The 22,621-nt window shown below is 35.2% G+C and overlaps 1 protein-coding gene across 1 annotated transcript in view; it reads right to left on the bottom strand.

Annotated features, from left to right (window-relative positions):
• Positions 1 to 22,621, bottom strand: part of C2CD6 (C2 calcium dependent domain containing 6) — a gene marked incomplete at its 5' end in the record, with an annotated part of 135,987 nt that overhangs the window by 72,159 nt on the left and 41,207 nt on the right. The window contains 7 exon segments of the mRNA XM_082630409.1: positions 1,868 to 1,924; positions 3,984 to 4,089; positions 9,348 to 9,494; positions 12,596 to 12,675; positions 14,359 to 14,427; positions 15,361 to 15,405; positions 20,984 to 21,103. Coding sequence (XP_082486535.1) covers positions 1,868 to 1,924; positions 3,984 to 4,089; positions 9,348 to 9,494; positions 12,596 to 12,675; positions 14,359 to 14,427; positions 15,361 to 15,405; positions 20,984 to 21,103 — 624 coding nt within the window.

The raw sequence follows: 22,621 nt of genomic DNA, 5'->3' as shown, positions 1-22,621 counted from the left end.
GAATAGTTTCAGCTTCTTCCTTTATAAGAGGGATATCTGTTAAGAAATTCATAGAAGTATTTTATTATATATAAAAAATAAACATTATTTATATGCATTAATAAAATATTACAGTTTTTCTCACCAAGAATAAGAGCAATTTAAATGAAAGTAGTTATTCAAACATAAACACTACATATTTAGTAAAAACAGGCTGATGAATCTCTGGGAAGATGGAGGAGTAAATGAACAAGTGTGGAGATGAAGTGAAAACATGTATAAAATGATAAGATTTCAGATCCCTCAATATAAGACATAAAAACAGGCATGTACTATATTTTACTAAAAGTCAAGAGGAAATAAAAATAAATCCCAGATGGTCAGTGATAAGGTTGGGATTGGAAAAAAAAAAGAGTAAAGTTGTATGTAACCAGAAAAAATAGGACCATTCAAGAGAGGCTAACTGAAACACTTGTAAAATTTTCCTAGAAATATAAAGAATACATATTTAGCAAACAAAAAAGAAAATTCTAAAAGGGAAAGGGAATAAATAATTGAGATACAAAGGGATGCATAAGTCTAGTAAAAAACAAAATTTATTAAGATCACTATTAGCTGCATGACTGCTGTCAGCTCATTTTTCTGAGGCTTGGTTTTCTCACATGTAAAATAGATTAGTGATAGCTTATCTTATAGGTATGTTACAAATATATACAATGGGAGCAGCAATGTGGTTAAATGCTTGCGTTCTTGGGTCAAATAGACTAGGTTCAAATTAATGGCTGTGTCACCTCTCATTGACTTGATCCTCAGTTTTCTCATCTGTAAATATGTGGATAAATAATAATAGCACCCTCGATTGACTGCTCTGAGTACTGAGTTACATAATCCAAGTAATGTGCCTGGAACCCAGTGATCAGTAAATGTTAGCTGTAACTATAGGGAGCTACTGGAATGCCAAAAGGAAAGAAGTCACTAGAGGATCCAATGGGACTTGAAATAAACTCCGTGGATAAGTGAAAAAAAGTAAAAAAAAAAAAAAAAAGTAACCACCAGTGTGCGAGAGAGGTTAACCTCCAACATTCAACAGCAATATTGAAGAGGGAAGTTGTGATTCTCCTACAACCTAAACTTGAATGTTTCAGTGAAAGAGTAGATTAAAGATGAAATAGCTCTGCTAGGCTGGTTGATCCTCAGAGGTTAAGAAATGAATATATCAAAGCCTGAGGTAGCCAGGCAAGTAGAATTAGAGAAGTAACCTGTGGCCAAAGTCTTATAACAATAAATCATTAATCCACACCAGCAGAATCCAAGATTTTAAAGAGAATATTATGCATCTATTTTAACTTACTTTCTAAATGAATCTTTTAAGAGAGATTTTTCTTAAAGACTGAATGAACAGTATCTTCTATTAATTAAATATCTTACTGATAATTTGTGCAAAGTTCTCACATTTAATGTTAATTTAATTTCCTGTCCTGCTCTCTCTCCTCCTCCCTTTCTCTTACACACACACGCGCACATGCACGCACATACACACATACTCCACATAAAAGAGACCAATAGCTCTACAGTTAACAATGTTTAACAAAAATACCTTTTCATAGATTATAGGTAAGATTTAACTTTTTTCTTGTTCTTAAAGAGGAAAGGAGTATTAAAGATAAAAATAAAAATAACTCTTAATTGGGTCTAAGTATTTTCTTTGGAGTGTTACAAAATAAATACTATATACCAAAACTATAATGAAATGTATTTTTATTCCCTAACAAAAAATGAAGTATACTTAGAGCAGATTGCTAGTTTTCTTTTTGTGATATAACCACCCTGTTTTAATTATCTTAATAATAAATACAAAAGGTAAATTAGTTTCTTAACCTGATGTTACAGTATCTGTAGGTCTCTCTTCCAATTGGCTTTCAAGTACCTCACTGGTATTACTTTCCTAGAAGAAAAAAACATATTGGAGAAATGTTTAAAGAGCTAAAACATTTTTTTCCTGCTTTAATCACTTTTTTAAAATACTTCTTAAAAATTTACAGAAGACAAGAAGAATATGGGTTTGTGAGAAAAGCAAACAGTACTGTTTTAAAGAGAGGCACACCCTGGCTAGGAGTTAATGGTCCAGGAAGAGAAGACCCAAGAATTGATAGGGTTTCCGAATGATGAATGCATGACAGAAAAAGATTACAAGACAAATGACATAATGTTTAACTTCAAGGGGTATAAGAGGATACCCCCAGGAAACAGATCACTTTTTTATTGGAATACATTACGGTCTATCAGTTGCAAAGTGATGTGGATATTTATAAAATTCCAAGAAGAATTATAAGGTGGAGTGACCACTGGCTCTTATAAAATACTGATATTTCAAAGAGAACCCAAAGTTCAGAGTCCCTTTAATGAAAAGCCCCGCAAAATTTTCCTAAAATACTAATTCTGTATTAGCAAATGCTAATCAATTTATCTTATCGTAGCACAATCCTGCCCAATTATCTCAGAGGCATTGAAAAACATGAATATATCAATATGTTATGACTACCATTTCAAAGCTGTGATTTTAGCCAATGTTTTATCTATTCACTGAAATCCCTATGAAACTTTTACTGCCAGGTCAAAATGTATAGATTAGATAGTACTTCTAAATAGTAAATCTTACTTATATATCTGATAAGGGTCTAGTATCCAAAATATATAAAGAACTCTTACAACTCAACAGTAAAAATACAAATAGCTTAATTAAAAAATCAGCAAAAGATATGAATAAAAATTTATTCAGAGAAGATATACAAACGGCCAGTATTCACATGAAAAGATGTTCACCTCATTGGTCATTAAAGAAATGCAAATCAAAACCACAATGAGATACCACTTCAAACCCACTAGGATGGCCATAATTAAATTTTTTTTAAAAAGGAAAATAACAAGTGTTGTAGGAGATATGGCACCCTCATGCATTGCTGGTTAAATGTAAAATTGTGAAGCTGCTGTAGCAAACAGTTCGGCAGTTTCTGAAAAAGTTAACAGAATTATGATATGATCCAGCAATTCCACTCCTAAGTATATACCCAAGAGAATTAAAAACATACATGTACACAAAAACTGCACATGAATGTTCATAGCAGCATTATACATAACAGCTAAAAAGTGGAAACAGCCAAATGTCCATCAACTGATGAGTGGATAAAAAAATGTAGTATATCCAAACAATGAAATATTATTTGGCAATGAAATGAAATGAAGTATTGATACATGCTACAATAGGGATGAACCTTAAAAACACTACACTAAGTGAAAGAATCAAGTCACAAAGGACCATATATTGTATGATTCCATTTATATGAAATATCTAGAACAAGCAAATCTTTAGAGATATAAAGTACATTAGTTGTCATCTAGGGCTAGCAGGGCATGAGGGGTTTGGAGCGTATAGGCTAAGAGGTATGGGGTTTCTTTTCGGGGTAATGATAATGTTCTCTGATTGTAGCGATGGAAACACAACTCTGTCAATATACTTAGGGTCACTGAACTGTACACTTTAAATGGATGAACTGTATAGTATGTGACTTATATCTCAACAAAGCTGTTAAAAACTAAACCTTATAAATTATTAATTAATATTTATTGAATGTCACATTATCAAAATAGGAAAGTGCATGAACTATGAGTAGCATTTTATAGAGAAGGAACAAATAAACAATATCTGATCATTATTTTTACTTATCATAATTTTAAAATAAAAAGTAAAAATCTGGGCTTCTCTGGTGGCACAGTGGTTGAGAGTCCACCTGCTGATGCAGGGGTTGCGGGTTCGTGCCCTGGTTCGGGATGATCCCACATGCCGCGGAGCGGCTGGGCCCGTGAGCCATGGTCCCTGAGCCTGCGCGTCCAGAGCCTGTGCTCCGCAGCGGGAGAGGCCATAGCAGTGAGAGGCCTGCGTACCACAAAAAAATAAAAAATAAAAATAAAAATCTATGTACGGAAGAATGTATTATGTTAATTACCTTAGTTTCTTTACGTTCCAATCTTGAAGTAAGAACTCCTTCTAAATAGCTAGCTTTTTCTATCCATGTACTCAAACGTCTATATTCTTTTTTCATTTTTTCTAGCCTAAAGAAAAATCAGTTACAGATTTAAAAAGTGATAGAAGAATATATATGGTATGAAGCAAAGAACACATACAGTATAATACATTTATAAAAAGTTCTTAAAGAAGAAAACCAACAATATATTGTTTAAGGACATATAGGAAAAGGAATGATTACAACAAAAATCAGGATAGTAGTTACCTGGGGAGAGTTGGGGAGAGGGATGTAATCTCATAAGGGCACACAAAACACATTATAATATTGGTAATGTTGTATTTCTTAACCCGAATTGTAAATAACTAGGCAATGGTCTTATTATCTTTATTTAAGTTATACATACATATTTAAGAAATTATTCTATATATATTGCTCTCATTTAAACTATATATACATATTTTATAAATTATTCAACACATATATGATATCTCCTGCAATAAAACAAATGAAAAGATAGGAATTTAGTTTTTAATCCAAATTTCAAAAGGCTTTCATAATCTAAAAATATAATCGACAAGAATTAAATGGAAAAGAGGAAATGTTTCTCAATTCATTTCATTAGGACACTATGACCTTGACAATAAAGCATAACAAGGACATTACAAAGAAGAAAAATTAGTCTAATCTCATTCACAAACATAGATGCAAATGTTACAAATAAAATATAATTTTAGTACAAAAAATGTAGTGGTATAAGGAAAAGATAATATACCATGAACCAGTTGGCTTTATCCCAGGAATATAAGGATATTTTGACATTAACAACAGAATGTTTAATTTAAATACAATTTAACTGATTAAAAGAGAAAAATAATTTGGCAAAATCCAACATCCATTCATGATTAAAATAGAAAACTCTTAGAAAACTAGGAACAGAATGGAATAATTTACTTAATCTGGTACAAGACATCAACCAAAAAACCTATATAAATAATGTGCTTGACTATTAAATGCTAGAAGCATTGCCATGAAAGATCCTGAACAAAACAAAGATGTCCACCCTTACCATTTATAACAGACATTGACTGGAGCTTCCAGCCAGCATAGAATGACAAGAAAACAAAACTAAAGATTAAGGATTGGGAACAAAGAAACAAAATTGTTATTACTTGTAGATGATATGACTGTTTAAATAAATTCCCCCAAATGATACCACAAATAAGTTATTATGAATATGAAAGTTTAGCAATAAAGGAAAATTCCAAGAAGATGATGAAAGCAGAAGTAGCATAGTTTAATTCTCCCAAATATTTACATAAAAACATTCAGAGTATCTAGGTAGCAAACCCAAAAACTTATAGGAAACATTTACAACAAAATCATGTGTCAAGGTTTCCCTATTAACCCCATATACATAAGACCTTCATGGTATCAGTGAATATATGGGAGAAAGCAACAGGTATAAAAGGGGCATCTGATGAATGTGAGAATAAGAGAACCCCAAATAGCCAACAGGTAGTCACAAGAAAGCACCGCCAGCCAGCTTGAGAATAGCAGTTGAAACTGGGAGGGTTTTGTTCATTCCAATAGTGGGTGAGTACAAAGCATTCATGATAAGAATTAAAGGACTGGAGTAGTCTAACCACTGAGAATGCTCAAAACTGACCAGCCAGGTCTCTACTTAGGGACAGGGCCTCAGAAGACCTTGAAAGAAGGTCACTGTATTTTTAAACACCAAATAAAAACTTCAGAAGTGGGAGCTCTGTGAAGCTAGGAAAGCTTTCGGAACCAAGCTTCTACAAAAAATTCAGGAAAATTAATTTCATATAAAATTGAGCAACAGAGAATTATCAGGGCCAAATTCCAAAGTAGTTACAAGAAGATAATAAGGATCAAAATAACATTCTTAGATTGCAGAAACACACAACAAAGATACATGGGAGTCAGTGAGCAGAAGGAGGAGAGGGGTACCCATTCTGCTAGGAAGAAGGGGGTTGGGTGGTGCTGCCACTCAAGAGAAAGCAGAGCAACAGCCATCGCTGTCACTGGAAGCCAGAGAAGTCAAGGTTCTGCAGGTGGAGCTCAGGGAGCCACTCTGAATGGAGAAGCATTATAAGGATCCAGATGTGTTCTACTAAGCCAAGAACTGAAGAAATTTGTGGATTCCAGTCCAAGATGGTGAAGAGGCTCCTGAACTCATTCATCTCCTCTCAGAGATACACCAAATCTATAGCTCTACAAGGAGCAATTCCTGCTGAAAGAAATCCAGAAATAGCTGAGCAACTCCTAAACACTGGACGAATGAGAAAATACCCACAGCAAATGGGTAGGAAAGGCTGAGACACACTCTCATCATAAAACTAACCCTGGCACCATGTCATACAATTGGGAAGGAACTTCCAATTCCCAGCATCTCTTTGAGGAGAGAAAGGTTTGGACTCCACAATGAGGGCTCCAACTTTCAAGACTGCCACTTGAGGGACAGGCCCCCAAAACACCTAGCTAGGTCACACCTAGCTTGTGACCATGAGACCCTGAAGGTTAAAACAAAATAGAAATAGTTCTTAATGGGTTCTCTAGGACTGGCCATGGTTATTTGCCAAGGGCTCAGCACAGAGTAGACAAAAACTGTCCATCTCCCAGTCTTTCCCCAAGAGAAGCCTACTCACATTCTGTAAAAGTTAATGTTTGAGGGTCAGGCTTCTAATTTAGCATGCTTCTAGGGGCTGACTGCAATCCTCCCTGTATATATATATGTATATATATATACATATGCAATGGTGTATCATTAGCCATAAAAAAGAATGAAATCTTGCCATTTGCAACAAAAAAGGTATAGTGCTAACTGAAACAAGTCAGACATAGAAAGACAAGTACTGTATGATTTCACTTATATGTGGAATTTAAAATTCAAAACAGATGAAGAAACATAAATCAGAGACAGAATCATAGACACAGAGGACAAACAGAGTGGAGGGGTGTGGAAGAGGAGTGAAATAGGTAAGGGAAATTAAGAGGTACAAATCTCCAGTCACAAAATAAAAGGCTCACAGGGATGAAATGTAAAGCATGGGGAATATAGTCAAAAATAATGTAATATCTTTGCTGACAGATGGTAACTAGACTTATCATGGTGATCATTTTGTAATTTATAGAAATGTTAAGTCATTGTGTTGTGCACCAGGAACAATATAGTGTTGTAGGTCAATAATACTTTAAAAAATGAAAGAACAAACTCATAGAAAAAAAAGATCAGATTTGGGGTTACCTGAGGCAGGGAGTGGGGGAGGGGGAATTGGATGAAGGTGGTCAAAAGGTACATACTTCCAGTTATAAGATAAATAAGTACTAGGCATTCAGTGTACAACATGATTAACATAATTAGCACTGCTATAGGTTATATATGAAAGCTGTTATGAGAGTAAATCCTAAGAGATCTCATCACAAGGAAAAATCTTGTTTCTTTTTCTTTTATTTTGAATCTATATGAGATTATGGATATTCGGTAATCTTATCATGATAATGATTTCATGATGTATGTAAATCAAATCATTAAGTACTGCTTAAACTTATACAGTGCTGTGTGTCAATTATATCAATAAAACTGAAATAAAAATAAATAAATATTATGTGGAATCTAAAAAATGGTACAAATGAACTTATTTACAAAACAGGAATAGAGTCACAAATGTAGAAAACAAACTTATGGTTACCAGAGGGGAGGGGGGAGAGAGATAAATTGAGAGATTGGTATTGACATATATACACTACTATGTATAAAACAGATAATTAGTAAGGACCTATTGTATATAGCACAGGGAACTCTACTCAATACTCTGTAATGACCTATACGGGAAAAGAACCTAAAAAAGAGTGGATATATGTATATGTATAACTGATTCACTTCGCTGTACACCTGAAACTAACACAACATAAATCAACTATACTCCAATAAAAATAAATAAATGTTATTGAAAGAATAAAACATAGGACTAGGGGAAAAAGGGGTTCCTTGATCACTCAACTCAATGTTTATGAACTAATTTATAAGTCTGAGTAAAATATGCATATACATAAGCACTATTTTTAAAATTTCAGGAGTTCTGTTTCTGGCAATGATGGAATAGATTATTTCAGACCATCTCACTGCACAATTGAAAAAGCTAGACAAAGTATTTTAAAATTTTTTCTTTGGAAGCATCAGTCAGTTATAAAGGCAGCAAGAATTTGCAAATCCAAGATGCCAGACAGAAAGGAAGTCTGGAGACTTTGAGCCCATAATTTGGAGTCATTTTCCTTCAAGGCATTTGAGGTGGACAAGAGTTAAGAGCTTTGAGATAAATATGTAAGAATGAGGGAACAAAAACCAGAGTTCAGCCCCTGTTAAGGATGAGAAGCCATGGTAAGCACCTAGGCTTTCAGTTGGGGCCCTAGAGGGCTATACCCCAAGAATAAGTGCCTCCTTAAATATTGTACCCTGGTTGCCTCACACTAGTCCTGGCCTGATGTTAAGAATAAGAGTAAACCAGAAAAAGACTAATGCCCACAGGAACTAAAGCCCAAATCATTTCAAATCATTTCAGTCTCATCTCAATTGAGTTAAGGTGATCTGGGATTGCTGGTGTTCCTAGGCTAGGTGGCTGCCAGATGCAAATGTATATATTATCTGTAAAAATATATAATCAAGAGCCTCAAATTAGTTCTACAGATTTTCAAATACAATGTTTGGCACTTGATAAAAACAACTAGGCATATAAGAACATAAGATTTGACTAAAAACTCTGAGAAAAAAACCAACAATAGGTATAGACTTATAGGAAATCCAAATAATCAAGTTATTAGAGATGAACTTTGAAATACAATGATTAATATGTTCAAAGAATTAAAAGATAAGACTGAGGATTTTGGTAGAGAAGTGGAACTATAAAGTAAATGAAAATTCCATAACAAAAGGAAATAACTGAAATTAAGAACTCAATTGGCTTAACAGCAGATAAGAGACAAAGAAGAAAGAACCAATGATTATAAGACAGGTCAGAAGAAAATATCTAAAGCATAAGATAAAAGATGGGAAATACAGAAAAGAGTATAAGAGACCTATAGACTATATCGTTGAGTGAAGAGGCAGAGAAAGTATTATACTTTCTCCCGTATTAATGTGTTCTCACCCCTTTTCTTGCCAGATCATTGACTTTTTAAAACAAACACTGAACCCATGAAATATCACCATGATGACGGTTTGTGGACCAATAGCAAGCCTATGTCTCAAAGGAAAAATTAATATACAAATAACACATAAATAAGATGAAAAACTTTTTGTTTTGTTTTGTTTTTGTTTTTTACCTTGCCCGGGGTTGTTGCTGAAGTTTTTCAAGTCGTACTACAGATGGCTGGTTGGATTGGGATGCTGTAGTTGGCACCCCAACAGAAACATTCAGGTCCGGGGATAAGAATGCTGGATATTCTATTGGTTGTGGTATAATAACATTTCTGGAAAATGGTAATAAAGTTAAAATTATACAAAAGTCCACTTCTAAAATCAGTGTTAGCTATCACTTTTGAATCACTCTCTTTTACACTGTAAGCTCACCTATCCATTTTGGACCACTAGAGGACAGAGCTAGGAAAGAAGACAGAAGTCAGAAATACTGAGAGAGTGACCTCTTGAGTACTCTTACTACTAAGATCGTGGGTAGCAGAGATGGGAAAGAAGAGAAGGAACTGAAGTTCTAAGGAGAATTAGAAAGTGTTTGAGCCCAGACCTCTCTCCCTTTCTCTAGATCCAAATCTCCATCTCATGGCCCAGTCAAGTTGACACAAAAAACTAACCATCACAAGTCCACCCCCTTGTCAACTTGGTACCCATAAACATCTTACAACGTGCTTAATCTCCAAATGAAAACAATAACAAGGTCATAATTAACCTTACATGATACAACTCTCCTTTATACATACAGCCAAAAACTCACTAGCCCCTTCCTCAGAAAAGGATGTAAAGTCCTTGGGTGATGTTTACTCTTCTTAATATCCTGAAACTTAAAAAACTATGATGTAAGGTTAACAATACTTAAATATTATGATATAAAGTAAATATATATTATGTTACATGATAAGGAGATGAGAGGGAAGAAAAACATATATATAAATATTTTTTCCAGGTCACTGAGTAAACGGGCCAGAGTAGCACATCCAAAGGAATATGTTGCCTCCAAAACCCAAGAGGCCCACTAGGTGTTATGCCTCTTTTTTTGGTTGTAGGAGAGCCCAGATACAACAACTTACCCTTCACCTCAGCAGGAATATCTTGACAAGCCCCATACCTGGATCCCTAAAACTTCACTGAGGTAGAAAACCCTCGAATTTTATCAGACTTATTTCCCACCTTCAGACATGCAAATATCTTTCAACTGATTGGATGAAGCCCACCCACATTAGTGAGGGCAATCTGCTTTACTCAGTCTGCTGATTTAAATGTTAATCTCACTCAAAACATCCAGAATAATATTTGACCAAATATCTGAGCACCCCCTGGCCCAGTCAGTTTGACACACCGAATTAACTGTCACACCCACCAAGTCATTGCCTTAGTCTAGATTGTCAGTATCTCTCATGTAGACTAATGCAACAGCTTCCTCCAATCCAATACTAAACTACTTCTGTCCATATTCAATCCTATTGATAGGATCATATAAAATGCAAGTTGATCATGGTATTTCCCCTACTTAAAATTCTTCAATGGTTCTACATCTGAGGCACTTCCAAATTTTTCCAATAAAGAACTCCTGTGGTTAGAGGACAGTGAAGGTCTCTGGAGGTGTAACTTAATGCAATCAGACACAAACCACACATCTTGGAATCATTCTGTTATCTTGAAAATTTGTGACTTTTTAATTCTACTGCATAATATATAAATGTTAATTTTAAGATAACATTTTCCCTCTCAAAATCTTTGAGCAAAATGATACTCCAGAAAGATGCACCATATCTTCCAGTGCTTTGTGTTGCCCTGACACACCCCTGAGGACTCAAAAGAGTAAAATTTACTCACATTTGAGAAGCATAAACCTACAGTGATGATGATGGTGATGATAAAACATTTATTCCTTTAATAAGTAGCTAACAACTGAGAATTCTATTTGCTACCATGTTCCAAGTGCTTTATATGTAACTTATTTAATCATTACAATAACACAATTGGGTAGTTGTTATTTTTATCCCATTCAATAGATGAAGCACAAAGAGCCGACGTAACTTGCCCAAGGTCACATAGCTAGTACCTGGCAGAGTCCATGTGGTCTGGACTCTAGAGCCTGACCTCTTGACCACCATATCTTGCCCGCTCATCAAACTGCTTCAGCTCATCTCCCGTTGCTCCTTTCCTTGCTCCTATGCACTTTGCAACCCACAACAAACTACTCACTGTTCCCCATTATAACACAGCCTCTTAGGGCTCCCACCTTTTACTTATGTGCCTTCTCTGGGGAATGTGTCTCCTCACCCTTACAAAATCAACCTGATGCACCACTACTCATTTTTCAAGTCTTACATCGAGCACTCTTTCTTTTGTGGATCCTTACTTGATAATACGTTCCTCCTAACTCCCCCAAGAAGTATGGGAAGCCCCTTGGCTGTGTCCCACAGACCTCTATGTTAACCTCTAGAAGGGCTCCATCTCATTTGTATTATCTTATTGTTTTTACATGTTACCTTTTCATTAAACCATGAGCTACTTGAGGGCAGGGACCAAGCCTCATTTATCTTCATATTTTTAGTGCCTTGGGGGTATAGCAAACATTCAATAAATGTTTATTGAATCAATGGATAAATAAGGAAATAATAATCAATAAACATAAGAAAAACATTAAACTTTGCTATTTCAACAAATCACCAATACCAAATGGACAAAATTTATTTTTAATAATACCCAGTGCTGATAGGAAATCAGCACTTCAGAATATAATTTCCTATTCTATACCTAATTTCCTCAATCTCAATTCAAGTATTTTCCATTCCTTATTCTTGGATAGCACCATAGATTAAATATCTCTCTTTCAGGTGCTCATTTTTCTTTGATCTATTTCTACTGTTGAAATTGCAAGACTAATTGACATACTATATGTTAAGTTACTTTTGGCCTGCTAATTGCATTTTTTTGACCATAGGCTTTTTGCTGAAAATTTGGAAATAACAACTGGAGTGTGTGGAAGTGAGGGGTAATGCTACCATACTGCAGAGCAGAAAACTGGCAACTATTAGGCATCTTGATCTTAAAAGTTCCTCACCTCTTTCTGCAAAAGGAACATCTCACTGGCCAACTTTCCTCGTTAGGCTTCCCCTCCCTTCCCTCCTTCAGCCACAAAGTTGGCAACCCTTCTCTTCTTATCTCCAGACTTCCTCAACTCCTCTCTCCAGGGCTACACCCAGAAACTCAAAATATCTTCCCCCTTAAACAAAACAATTCACTGCTTTCTTTATCTTGGAGTCTAGTTCATTCTGGCCATGTCTTAAGACAACCAAAATTCTCCATCAAATGGATTACATATTTTAAATGCCACATGATATAACTGTGTTAATAAGACTTTAACACTTACGTCAGAGGGTCTGTTCTTTCTGGAGGTGGTGCAATATTCATAAACATAGATGGCTTAATAATTTCCTGAAGAGGTTTTAACTGAGGAAAATAATAAGTATATATTAACACTGTTTAGTTACAATTCCAGTTCATCCTAATACTACTATCTCCCAGGACTTAAATGATATATATAAAGAAGAAAGGAATTAAGAGAGGACGAAAGAATTAACATTGAGCACTAAGTATCTGCCAAGAATTTTGCATCTTTAATATTATTTAATCATCCCAATAATCCTATGAGGTAGATAACTATGCCTATTTTACAGATAATACTGAAGATCAGTAATTGTTCAAGGGTTACCCAATAGGCATGAGAGCCAACATTTGAATGCAACTTTATCTCCTCCAGTGCAAGTCCTCTTTATACATTATCATGATAGGTAAGTAGAGGACTATGTTACTGAAAAGTTCATGGACATAAAATCAAATAGAACTTTTATTAAATTTCCCACTCTTTTCCTTACAATGCCTTTGTTCCTAGTTTTTAGTAGAGTCCACCTACATAAAACAATACAGTATTTGCCCAGTCTTATTTGAAAAGGATCTATCTCCCTAAGAATGGGGTTGTTACATGTTATATCCAGATACAACACCTATCTCTGAACTTGGTACTCATAAACTATGTCACAAAAAGGACTAAGCCTTTTGTGACACAGTTTAGGACTGATTAGGGATCCCTATAAGGTCTAATTTATGATAAGAAAATAGGCAAAATGAAAAGAAAGAAAAATCAAAGTAGAAAGGGGAAAAGAAAAAAAGCTTGTGTCTAGTGGCTTTCATCAATATATTACTTACCTGTGACTCAAAATGTATTAAAAAACATTATACCACAGGCAAAATTTAAAAATACATTTTACAGGGATTTCCCTGTTAACACACAGCAGTAGACTTATTTAATAAGACTGATGTACCGACTCTCAGTTCCTAATTAAAAAACAGCCAAGAATATGAAAAATAGCAAAAACTGAAAATTAAAGATTATATGTAAAGTATATGGGTCATTTCTCCTATATAACTGCAGTACTAATGGGACTGAATTTATAAATGCCCCAAAGCTGTGACAGTACCCAGGGATATCAAGATTTCTTTCAAACACTTGGTAAGAATATATGTTGGTATAATTTTTCTAGAACAATTCCTTGAAAAGGCCATTACTGACAATGATTTCCATTCTAGGAATCCGGCCTGAGGACATAATGAAAGAAAAGGATATAGGTTAATGTACAAAAATTTTCTCTGCAACATGGATATATGTAGTAAATTTAAAGGGGCAGGCTAAACCTAGGAAGATACCTTCTTTGGGCATATTACTCTCTTGATGAATCAAGAAGGGATGATGTTGAAATAATCATGGGGAGAAAGGATTATATGTGATTAAAGTACAAAATATCTGAATAACATCAATGACTCTATTTTAATGATTATTTTTAGATATAAAAATCCACATTCATTTCTTGAATACTTAATTTTGTTTTCAATTATGTAAGAGTATGTGTACACACACACACAAGTATTATAATAAAGACAGTTTGAATAAAATCTCATTATTTAAAAATGTATAAACAAACAATGGTAAAGTTTCATTTTTCTTTAGGCTAGAGAAAAATGGTGTTCTTTTAAACATATTTTAAAGATTTTATCAAACTGGAAAGGATAGAGGCTCAGGAGGATGATTTAACTGAAGAGCTGCAGTAGAATTATTTTTAAAAGAGGGGAACTAACCTGATGTGAAAATCCATAACCAAAGTTTCCATAGGAGAACATAAATTCCACTTCTGCCCTGCAGATAAACTAAACATGTGCCAAATTTATTTTATTGTTTGATCAGAAAGATATTTTAATGGAGAGGTGATAACAAGTGATATTTTTACCTCACAAATCTATAAGTTAGAAAAACCAAAGCATGAATCTCTTGATTAAAAAAAATTTACACAAGTAACTCCTATAGAAGAATCTATGACATTCCTGAAATGTTAAAAACCTTACATTAAAGTTAAGGAGTATTACATGATTAAAATATGAAAAATATCAATTTACAATTGTTAATAGAATTATACAGAGATACATATATACATATGTATATATGTATTCATATCCATGTATATAATATTTTTAAGTATTTATTCACACTTTTCCCATCTCCACTTCCATTTTCAGAAAAAATTTTGATTTAGACAAGTGATTTCATCTCTCTGAACCACAGCTGGCTCATATGTGAAATGAAGGAGGGTGTCAGAGGTTATGCCCTCAAATGTCCATCATTCTGTTTTTTATGTTTCCTATCCCCGATCTGGCTATTGGCAGCAGAAGCCTCTCTGAGTAGATGATCAATTAATCAAGATAATAATTTTTAAGTACTTAAAAAGGAATTCAAGTAAGAACTGTAAACAACTCTTTAGAAACTCCTTAAGGAGGAAAATAATATTTCCTCAATTCAGTATGTGAGGATCCTAAGGCTATGCAAAGAAGCAGCCAGAGGCATTTTCCTCTCTTACCCAATGATTTCTAATTTTTGTGTTCACCATTTAGCAGTAAGATAGCAGCATTTTAAAAAAATGGTGGAGATGAAGACTGTGAGCAAATACTATACTTTCTATTTAATATATTTCCATTAGTTCAAACAGTGACTGGTAGGGTAACAAAAGAATAAAAACAGTATCAGAATAGTTACATGAAATGTTAAGTGCGTGCACAAAGCTTTGGAAGTTTCAGTAAAGTTCTTACTGTGTTTTTATTCAACATTCGGAGTTCTTCAGTAAAGCACCCTCTCTAGAAAAAGTAACAAACAATAAAATTCTTAAATATAGAATCACTGATGTAGTCTCTTGTATATTATCTAAATCATTTCATAAATTTTAAAAAATCAGGTAATGATGTTTAATGCACATATAAATTTAATAGCTAAAATACAAAAATAATGAATGTTTGGAAGAAAATAAAAATTCCAGGTTGTACCAGAAATAAATATTAATATTTACATTTATATTTTAAAGAAAAATGTTCCTGCTGCTTATACTTAGAGGAACTGCCAGGCCTGCACTCCTTCTGAGGGGTTAAACATGAATCTACATGATAGGCTGACTCATGACAGAACTGAGTGCTTTTCTCATCTCTTGGGGACTGTTGGGATCTTTTTAACCAGGGAAACATTTGGTATCCTTGGTCACCATCTCTGATCATCTCTGCTGTGCTATGAGTCCTCCCATCTAATCCAACATTCAATGGTTCTCTTTCTTTCCAGCATTTTCCACTGTGGCTCATGGAACCCCCATTCCATGGTTGACAAGCAACCTTACATCTTTAACTGCTCCACTAAACATTTCCAGCTTTCTTTAGCTCAGACCTGCCTCACCACTAAGGATGCCGCTTCCATTACAGACTCCTCAAGTGAAGGCCCACATATCTCAAGGTTAGGTGGTGGGGTAGCATCCTCCATACTCTCTTCTATTGCTTCCAGATCTTATTATTTATTATCTTATTATACAGATAAAAAGTTTTCCTCTTCTAAGGCTCATGCTCTCTGGAATGTCTTTCAGACATTCTGGTCACTAATTCTCATTTAGTGAAAATTTTGGCACCTGCTCTACATGTCCTCTGAACCCCCAAAACATAGCAATCCACAAGAACCTATTTAACACCTGTCCTCTCAGTTTCTGGTGAGGCATTATAATGAGGAAAATAACAGGTGGTGGTACAATGACAGACATCACATAAAATTAGCATACAATATATATTCTTCATATAAAGTCACAAGATTTCTCAGAAAATTCATAAGTAATTGAAATTGATCTCCTTAATGATCCTGTCAACATGCTCTTTATAGCTTCTTGCTTTTTAAAGCTTCCCTTTCCCCAAAGTGGGGAGTGGGGAAACATCTTACTGTTCCAAGACTGCTTTTTTCTTTTAAAAATGGTGTCTCTGCTTTTGATGGAAAACTCAACCTACTGATTCATCTCCCTCATATATAAGTAAACTTTTAGTCATACTTTTAACTACTGTAAATGTCTTTGAGTTATTTCTGACGGTCCCACTGAGATCTACCCAGTTGAGTCTTCATTGAAGCCAATTAAATGTTCATCCTGAATGTGCATCTAACTCATCCAAATCCACTGAGTTTTAGGCTTGCCTTCACCCAGCTCCACTGATGAGTTTCAATGTGTGACAATGAGCTACTTGGTTCCCTGTCCTGAATTTGATTCTGCTCCGTCCAAAGCAAGTTACATGGCTAAACGCAGTAGTCGGGGTGGGGAGCACTGTAGACTACTCAAAGGTATAGATACCGGGAGGCATGATTCTTTAGGAGGCATTACTCTAACAATCTTCCACACCTTTGAATTTTCTATTGCCTTTCTCAAATAATTACAGTAGCTATCAATCTTTCTAATTGTTGAATTTATCACCTAGTCTTAGGCTCATCTGCTATGGATCATATAGCCAAACCAATGAACACAAATGGTATTGCAATTCATTCCAAAATTAACATTACATTCCCTTCTATAATCAATACAGAAATATTATAAACTCCAATATACTTATATGCCTTAATTGGACCCCAGACCTTAACAATTAGCTGATGTTTCTGGTTTCTCCCAGAGCCTCAAAGAAATCCAAAATGTATCAGGGATAGGAAGGAACAAGGGATTAATGATACAAGTACAGACCAATTACTTTTTTTGTTTTTTGGCTGCATTGGGTCTTCGTTGCTGTGCATGGGCTTTCTCTAGTTGCAGTGAGTGGGGGCTACTCTTAGTTGCAGTGCGTGGGCTTCTCATTGCGGTGGCTTCTCTTGTTGTGGAGCACGGGCTCTAGGCGCATGGGCTTCAGTAGTTGTGGCACGCGGGCTCAGTAGTTGTGGTGCACGGGCTTAGTTGCCCCGCGGCATGTGGGATCTTCCCAGACCAGGGCTCTAATCCGTGTCCCCTGCATTGGCAGGTGGATTCTTAACCACTGTGCAACCAGGGAAGCCCCAATTACTTATTTTATAAAGTTATATAAAACCTATTATGTGATTTATTTAATTCAATTCAGCATATTTGTCCTCCAAAATCAGGCCAATTATATTCAGAAAGCAATTGATACCAATTGGTAATCATAAACAATACACGTGTACTTTCCAAGTATACAAGTGAGATAATTGTTTTACAATCAGATGGCCCTCCCATGTTTCCAAACATGATCTGTAGTTTGGGTCTTATCATCAGGTCTTTCCAACTCAACCAAGTACTAGATTTTACCAATCTGCATGAGGATTTCTACCATGGCTAGTAGTTCTATAATCAAGTGGTCTATAATCTATCCCTGCATATGACCCAAATAGCAAATGATACAGCTCAAGCTTTAGAGACCAAAGAGATAAGCATAAATTTGTTGACTACCATCATAAATTGTAAAAGGCCTTTTAATTTATCAAGGCAGTCAAAGGGTACAAACTTCTACTTACAAGATAAATAAGTACTAGAGATGTCGTGTACAACATGATAAAAACAATGAACACCATGGCATGTTACACGAAAGTTATTAAGGGAGTAAATCCTAAGAGTTCTGCTCATCATAAAAAAATTTTTTCTCTATTTCTTTAGCGTTTTGTCTATATGAGATGATGGATATTCATAAAACTTATTGTGGTAATCATTTCATCAGGTATGTAAGCCAAATCATTATGCTGAATACCTTAAACTTGTAAAGTGCTGCATGTAAATTACATCTCAATAAAACCAGAAGAAAAAAAAGGCCCTCCTAAAAAGATGTTCAACATTATTAGCTGTTAGGGAACTGCAAATTAATACCACAATAACACTACACAGCCATCAGAATGGCTAAAATAAAGAATAGTGAAACTACCAAATGCTGATGAGGATGCTGAGAAACTGGATCATTCACACATTTCTGGTGGGAATGTACGATGGCACAGCCACTATGGAAAACAGTTTGGCGGTTTCTTTAAAAACGGTACACACAAACTACCTTATAACCCAGAAATTTATCTGAGAAGTGAACACTATATTCATGCAAAAACCTGTGAATATAGTAACTTATTCATAACCACCAAAAACTGGAAACAGTCCAGATGTCCTCCAATGGGCGAATATTTAAGCAAATTGTGGTACATTCACACCATGAAGTACTACTCAACAACAGAAAGGAATGAACTATGGATACATGCAGTAACCTGTAAGATTCTCCACAGAATCATGCTAAGTGAAAACACACCAATCCTAAAAGGTTACATAATGTATGATTCCATTTATATAACATCCTTGAACTGAGAAAATTACAGAAATGAAGAACAGACTGGTGGTAACCAACTGTTAAGGAAGGGTAAGGGCAGGAAGGAAGTGGGTGTAGCTATAAAAGGGCAACATAAGGGATCCTTGTATAGATGGCAACGTTCTGTAGATTGGTTGTGATACTTACCATAGTTTTGAAAGATGTTACCATCAGGGGGAAAATGAGTACATAGGATCATGCTGTATTATTTCTTTCAGCTGCCTGTGAATCTATAATTATCTCAAAATAAAAGTTTAAAGAAAGGTCACTTGGCTATTTAAGGTGGGCCAAACTCATCCATGGGACTTATTCTCCCATTAGGCCTAGTTTGAATAGGGCTGGATACAAACTAAATGCAAAACATTTGTCTCATAGTTCTTATCTTCCTCTATTGCCTGATGCCCAGATGCTTAAATATTATTATAGAACTATCAGCCCAAGCCAACATCAAGCCAATAAAAGTGCATCAAAAAAAAAAAAAGACCAAAGTCCTCATGGTAAACTTTCCACTTCTGGGATCTGAGTTGTAAAAAGGGGGTAACTGAGAAATTCTAATAAGGAAAATGATGTAATATTTAATTAAGGTAGAAGTGCCTGTAGAAGAATTCTGACAGATAATACACAGAGGCAGCATACCACAGCTAAAATCGTAAGGCTTTGGGGGAAATCCATAAATAACCAAAATTTCTTTCTCTGATAACTCTGATAAATAAATAACATGGTCTCTTTACCTACGATGTAGCAATTCATCATAGAGACTCATAGAGGGCAATTCATGTAGAGACTCTCTGCAGATACGCACTGGAAGATATGTTCAAAAAAATTCACTGCAGCAATGTGCACAATAGTAAAAAACAGAAAACAATCAAAATATCCATTAAAAAATTATAGATAGGGCTTCCCTGGTGGCGCAGTGGTTGAGAGTCCGCCTGCCAATGCAGCGGACACGGGTTCATGCCCCGGTCCGGGAAGATCCCACATGCCGCGGAGCGGCTGGGCCCGTGAGCCATGGCCGCTGAGCCTGCGCGTCCGGAGCCTGTGCTCTGCAACGGGAGGGGCCGCAACAGTGAGAGGCCCGCGTACAGCAAAAAAAAAAACAAAAACATTATAGATAAATAAACTTGGGAATACTCTCACATGGAACGTATACAGCAGTGAAAAAATGAGTACTAGCTAATGAAATTAAGTGTATTAATCTTAGAAACATAATATATTTAGAAACACAAAAGATACTTTTTTTTTTGTAACTTACATTAAGTAGTAAAACTATGAAAAGAGCAAGAGAATATTAAATACAAAGTTCAGAAGAATCATTATCTTTTCTTGGAGGAAAGGGCAGGCGGCAGTAGACAGCGAGAGAGAAGGAACCACAGAATCTGTGTATAAACTCTGCCTAAAACTTTGGCTGACACATGCACAGGGCAGACTGCAAGCAGCCCAGCTAAAGATAAAAGAACTGAAATGAAACTGGTGCTCACAATTAAGAGAGTTTGTGGTTTGGGTCTCGTTTAGAAACATCTCAGAAAACAAAATGAAACAAACAAACAAGCATGCTTAGTCTTTTAGGTCGTATCATTGCCCTTCCAGAAAATAAATTTTTAAAAACATAGAGAACAAAGGTAAGGATACCAAGGGGAAAACGGGTGGGGGATGGGATGAGCTGGGAGATTGGGACTGACATATATACATTATTGATACTATGTATAAAATAGATAACGGGTGAGAGCCTACTGTATAGCACAGGGAACTCTACTCAGTGCTCTGTGGTGACCTAAATGGAAGGGAAGTACAAAAAAGAAGGGATATATGTATACATATTGCTGATTCACTTTGCTGTACAGTAGAAACTAACACAATATTGTAAGGCAATTATACTGCAATAAAAATAAAAAAAAATTATGCTGTTACAAACTAACTTTTTTTTGAGCCAGAGGAAGATATTGTTTACTAAGCACATGAGTTTACTAAGCACATTAACACAGATAATAAGCAAAAGGAGTCCATCAGGTACAGATAAATCTTAACAACAAACACCAACTGGACAATGTGATACCAAGGTGAAAACAATTTTGATACATACCTGAATTACTTCATAAAGATGTACCTGAACACTCCCTAATAAGAGAAGATATTTTGTACCGTCATGTTGCATTAGTTCTAAGTAAATATTATTCTTCTCATCATCTTGACGTCGAGGGACCTTGATACAAAATACATATGAAAAGAAGCATTAAATTTTCAGTCTGAGTTTCAGACATAATTTCTGAACAAATACATCCATAAAATACACTTTTTGAAACATCCATTTTTTGGAAACACCCATTTTTTGGAAACACCCATTGCCTATACACTCTCTTCTTAACTCTACTCAGAAGTTTAGCCTAAATACTCTACTGAAACTACATTATCAAAGGTAGTCCAGTAACCAATATCCAACCCAAATAATCTAGGTAATCCAAACATTTAATACCAAAAGACATCCAACATCCTTTTCTGTCTTTTTTCTTTTACTTTTTGATAAAGTGTATATCATTGTCTCAGCTTGAAACTCTCTTCCAACCTTGAGCTTTGTAACACAATACCATTATAAGTCCTTTAAAGTTCATATACTCTTTTGCTAATTTGAAATAAATCTCATGCCTCCCCACCCTAATATTCTAGGTGCCTTTAAAAACATTTTTAATTGAGATATTGACATACCACATTGTATTACTTTTAGCTGTACAACATAATGATTTGATATTTGTATAAATTATAAAATGATTATCACTGTAAGTTTAGGTAATATCCATCATTACACAGTTACAATTATTTTCTTGTGATGAGAACTTTTAAGATCTACTCTCTTAGCAACTTTCAAATATATAATACATTATTGTTAACTACAGTCACCATGCTGTACATTAAATCTCAAGGACTTATTTATCTATTTATCTTATAACTGGAAGTTTGCACATTTTGACCACCTTCATCCATTTCGCCCACCCCCAAACCCCACCTCTGGCAACCACCAATCTATTTGTTCTCTTTGAGTTCATTTTTTTTCCCTTCTTCCTTTTTTTTTTTTTTTTGGCTGCACCACACAGCTTGCAGGATCTTAGTTCCCTTACCAGGGATTGAACCCATGTCCTCAGCAGTGAAAGCACGGAGTCCTAATCCCTGGACCGCCAGGGAATTCCCTCATTTTTTTTTTTTAGATTGTCCATATAAATGATCATACCTACCATATTTGTCTTTCTCTGTCTGACTTATTTCACTTAGCATAATGCCCAAATCCAACCACGTTGTTGCAAATGGCAGGGTTTTTTCTTTTTTACGGCTGAACAAGATTTCATTGTGTATATATACCACATTTTTCTAATCCATTCACTGTGGATGGACACTTAGGTTGTTTCCACGTCTTGGCTGTTGTAAACTCTGCGATGAACATGAGGGTGCAGATACCTTTTTGAGACCGTGATTTCATTTTCTTTGGATAAATACCCAGAGGAGGAATTGCTAGATCATCTGGTAGTTCTAATTTTTTGAGGAACCTCCATATTTTTTTCCACAGTGGCTGCAACAATTTATATTTCTACCAACAGTGCACAAGTGTTCCCTCTTCTCCACATCCTCACCAACATTTTACCAGGTGTGGGGTGATATCTCACTGTGGTTTTGATTTGCATTTCTCTGATGATTACTGATGTTGAGTACCTTTTCATGGACCTGTTAGCCA

The sequence above is a fragment of the Mesoplodon mirus genome, assembly GCF_964341445.2.
Source record: "Mesoplodon mirus genome assembly, chromosome: 8".
In the NCBI taxonomy this organism is placed as follows: domain Eukaryota; kingdom Metazoa; phylum Chordata; class Mammalia; order Artiodactyla; family Ziphiidae; genus Mesoplodon; species Mesoplodon mirus.
The sequence above is the reverse complement of the archived record's forward strand: the minus strand, read 5'-3'. Positions and strand labels throughout refer to the sequence as shown.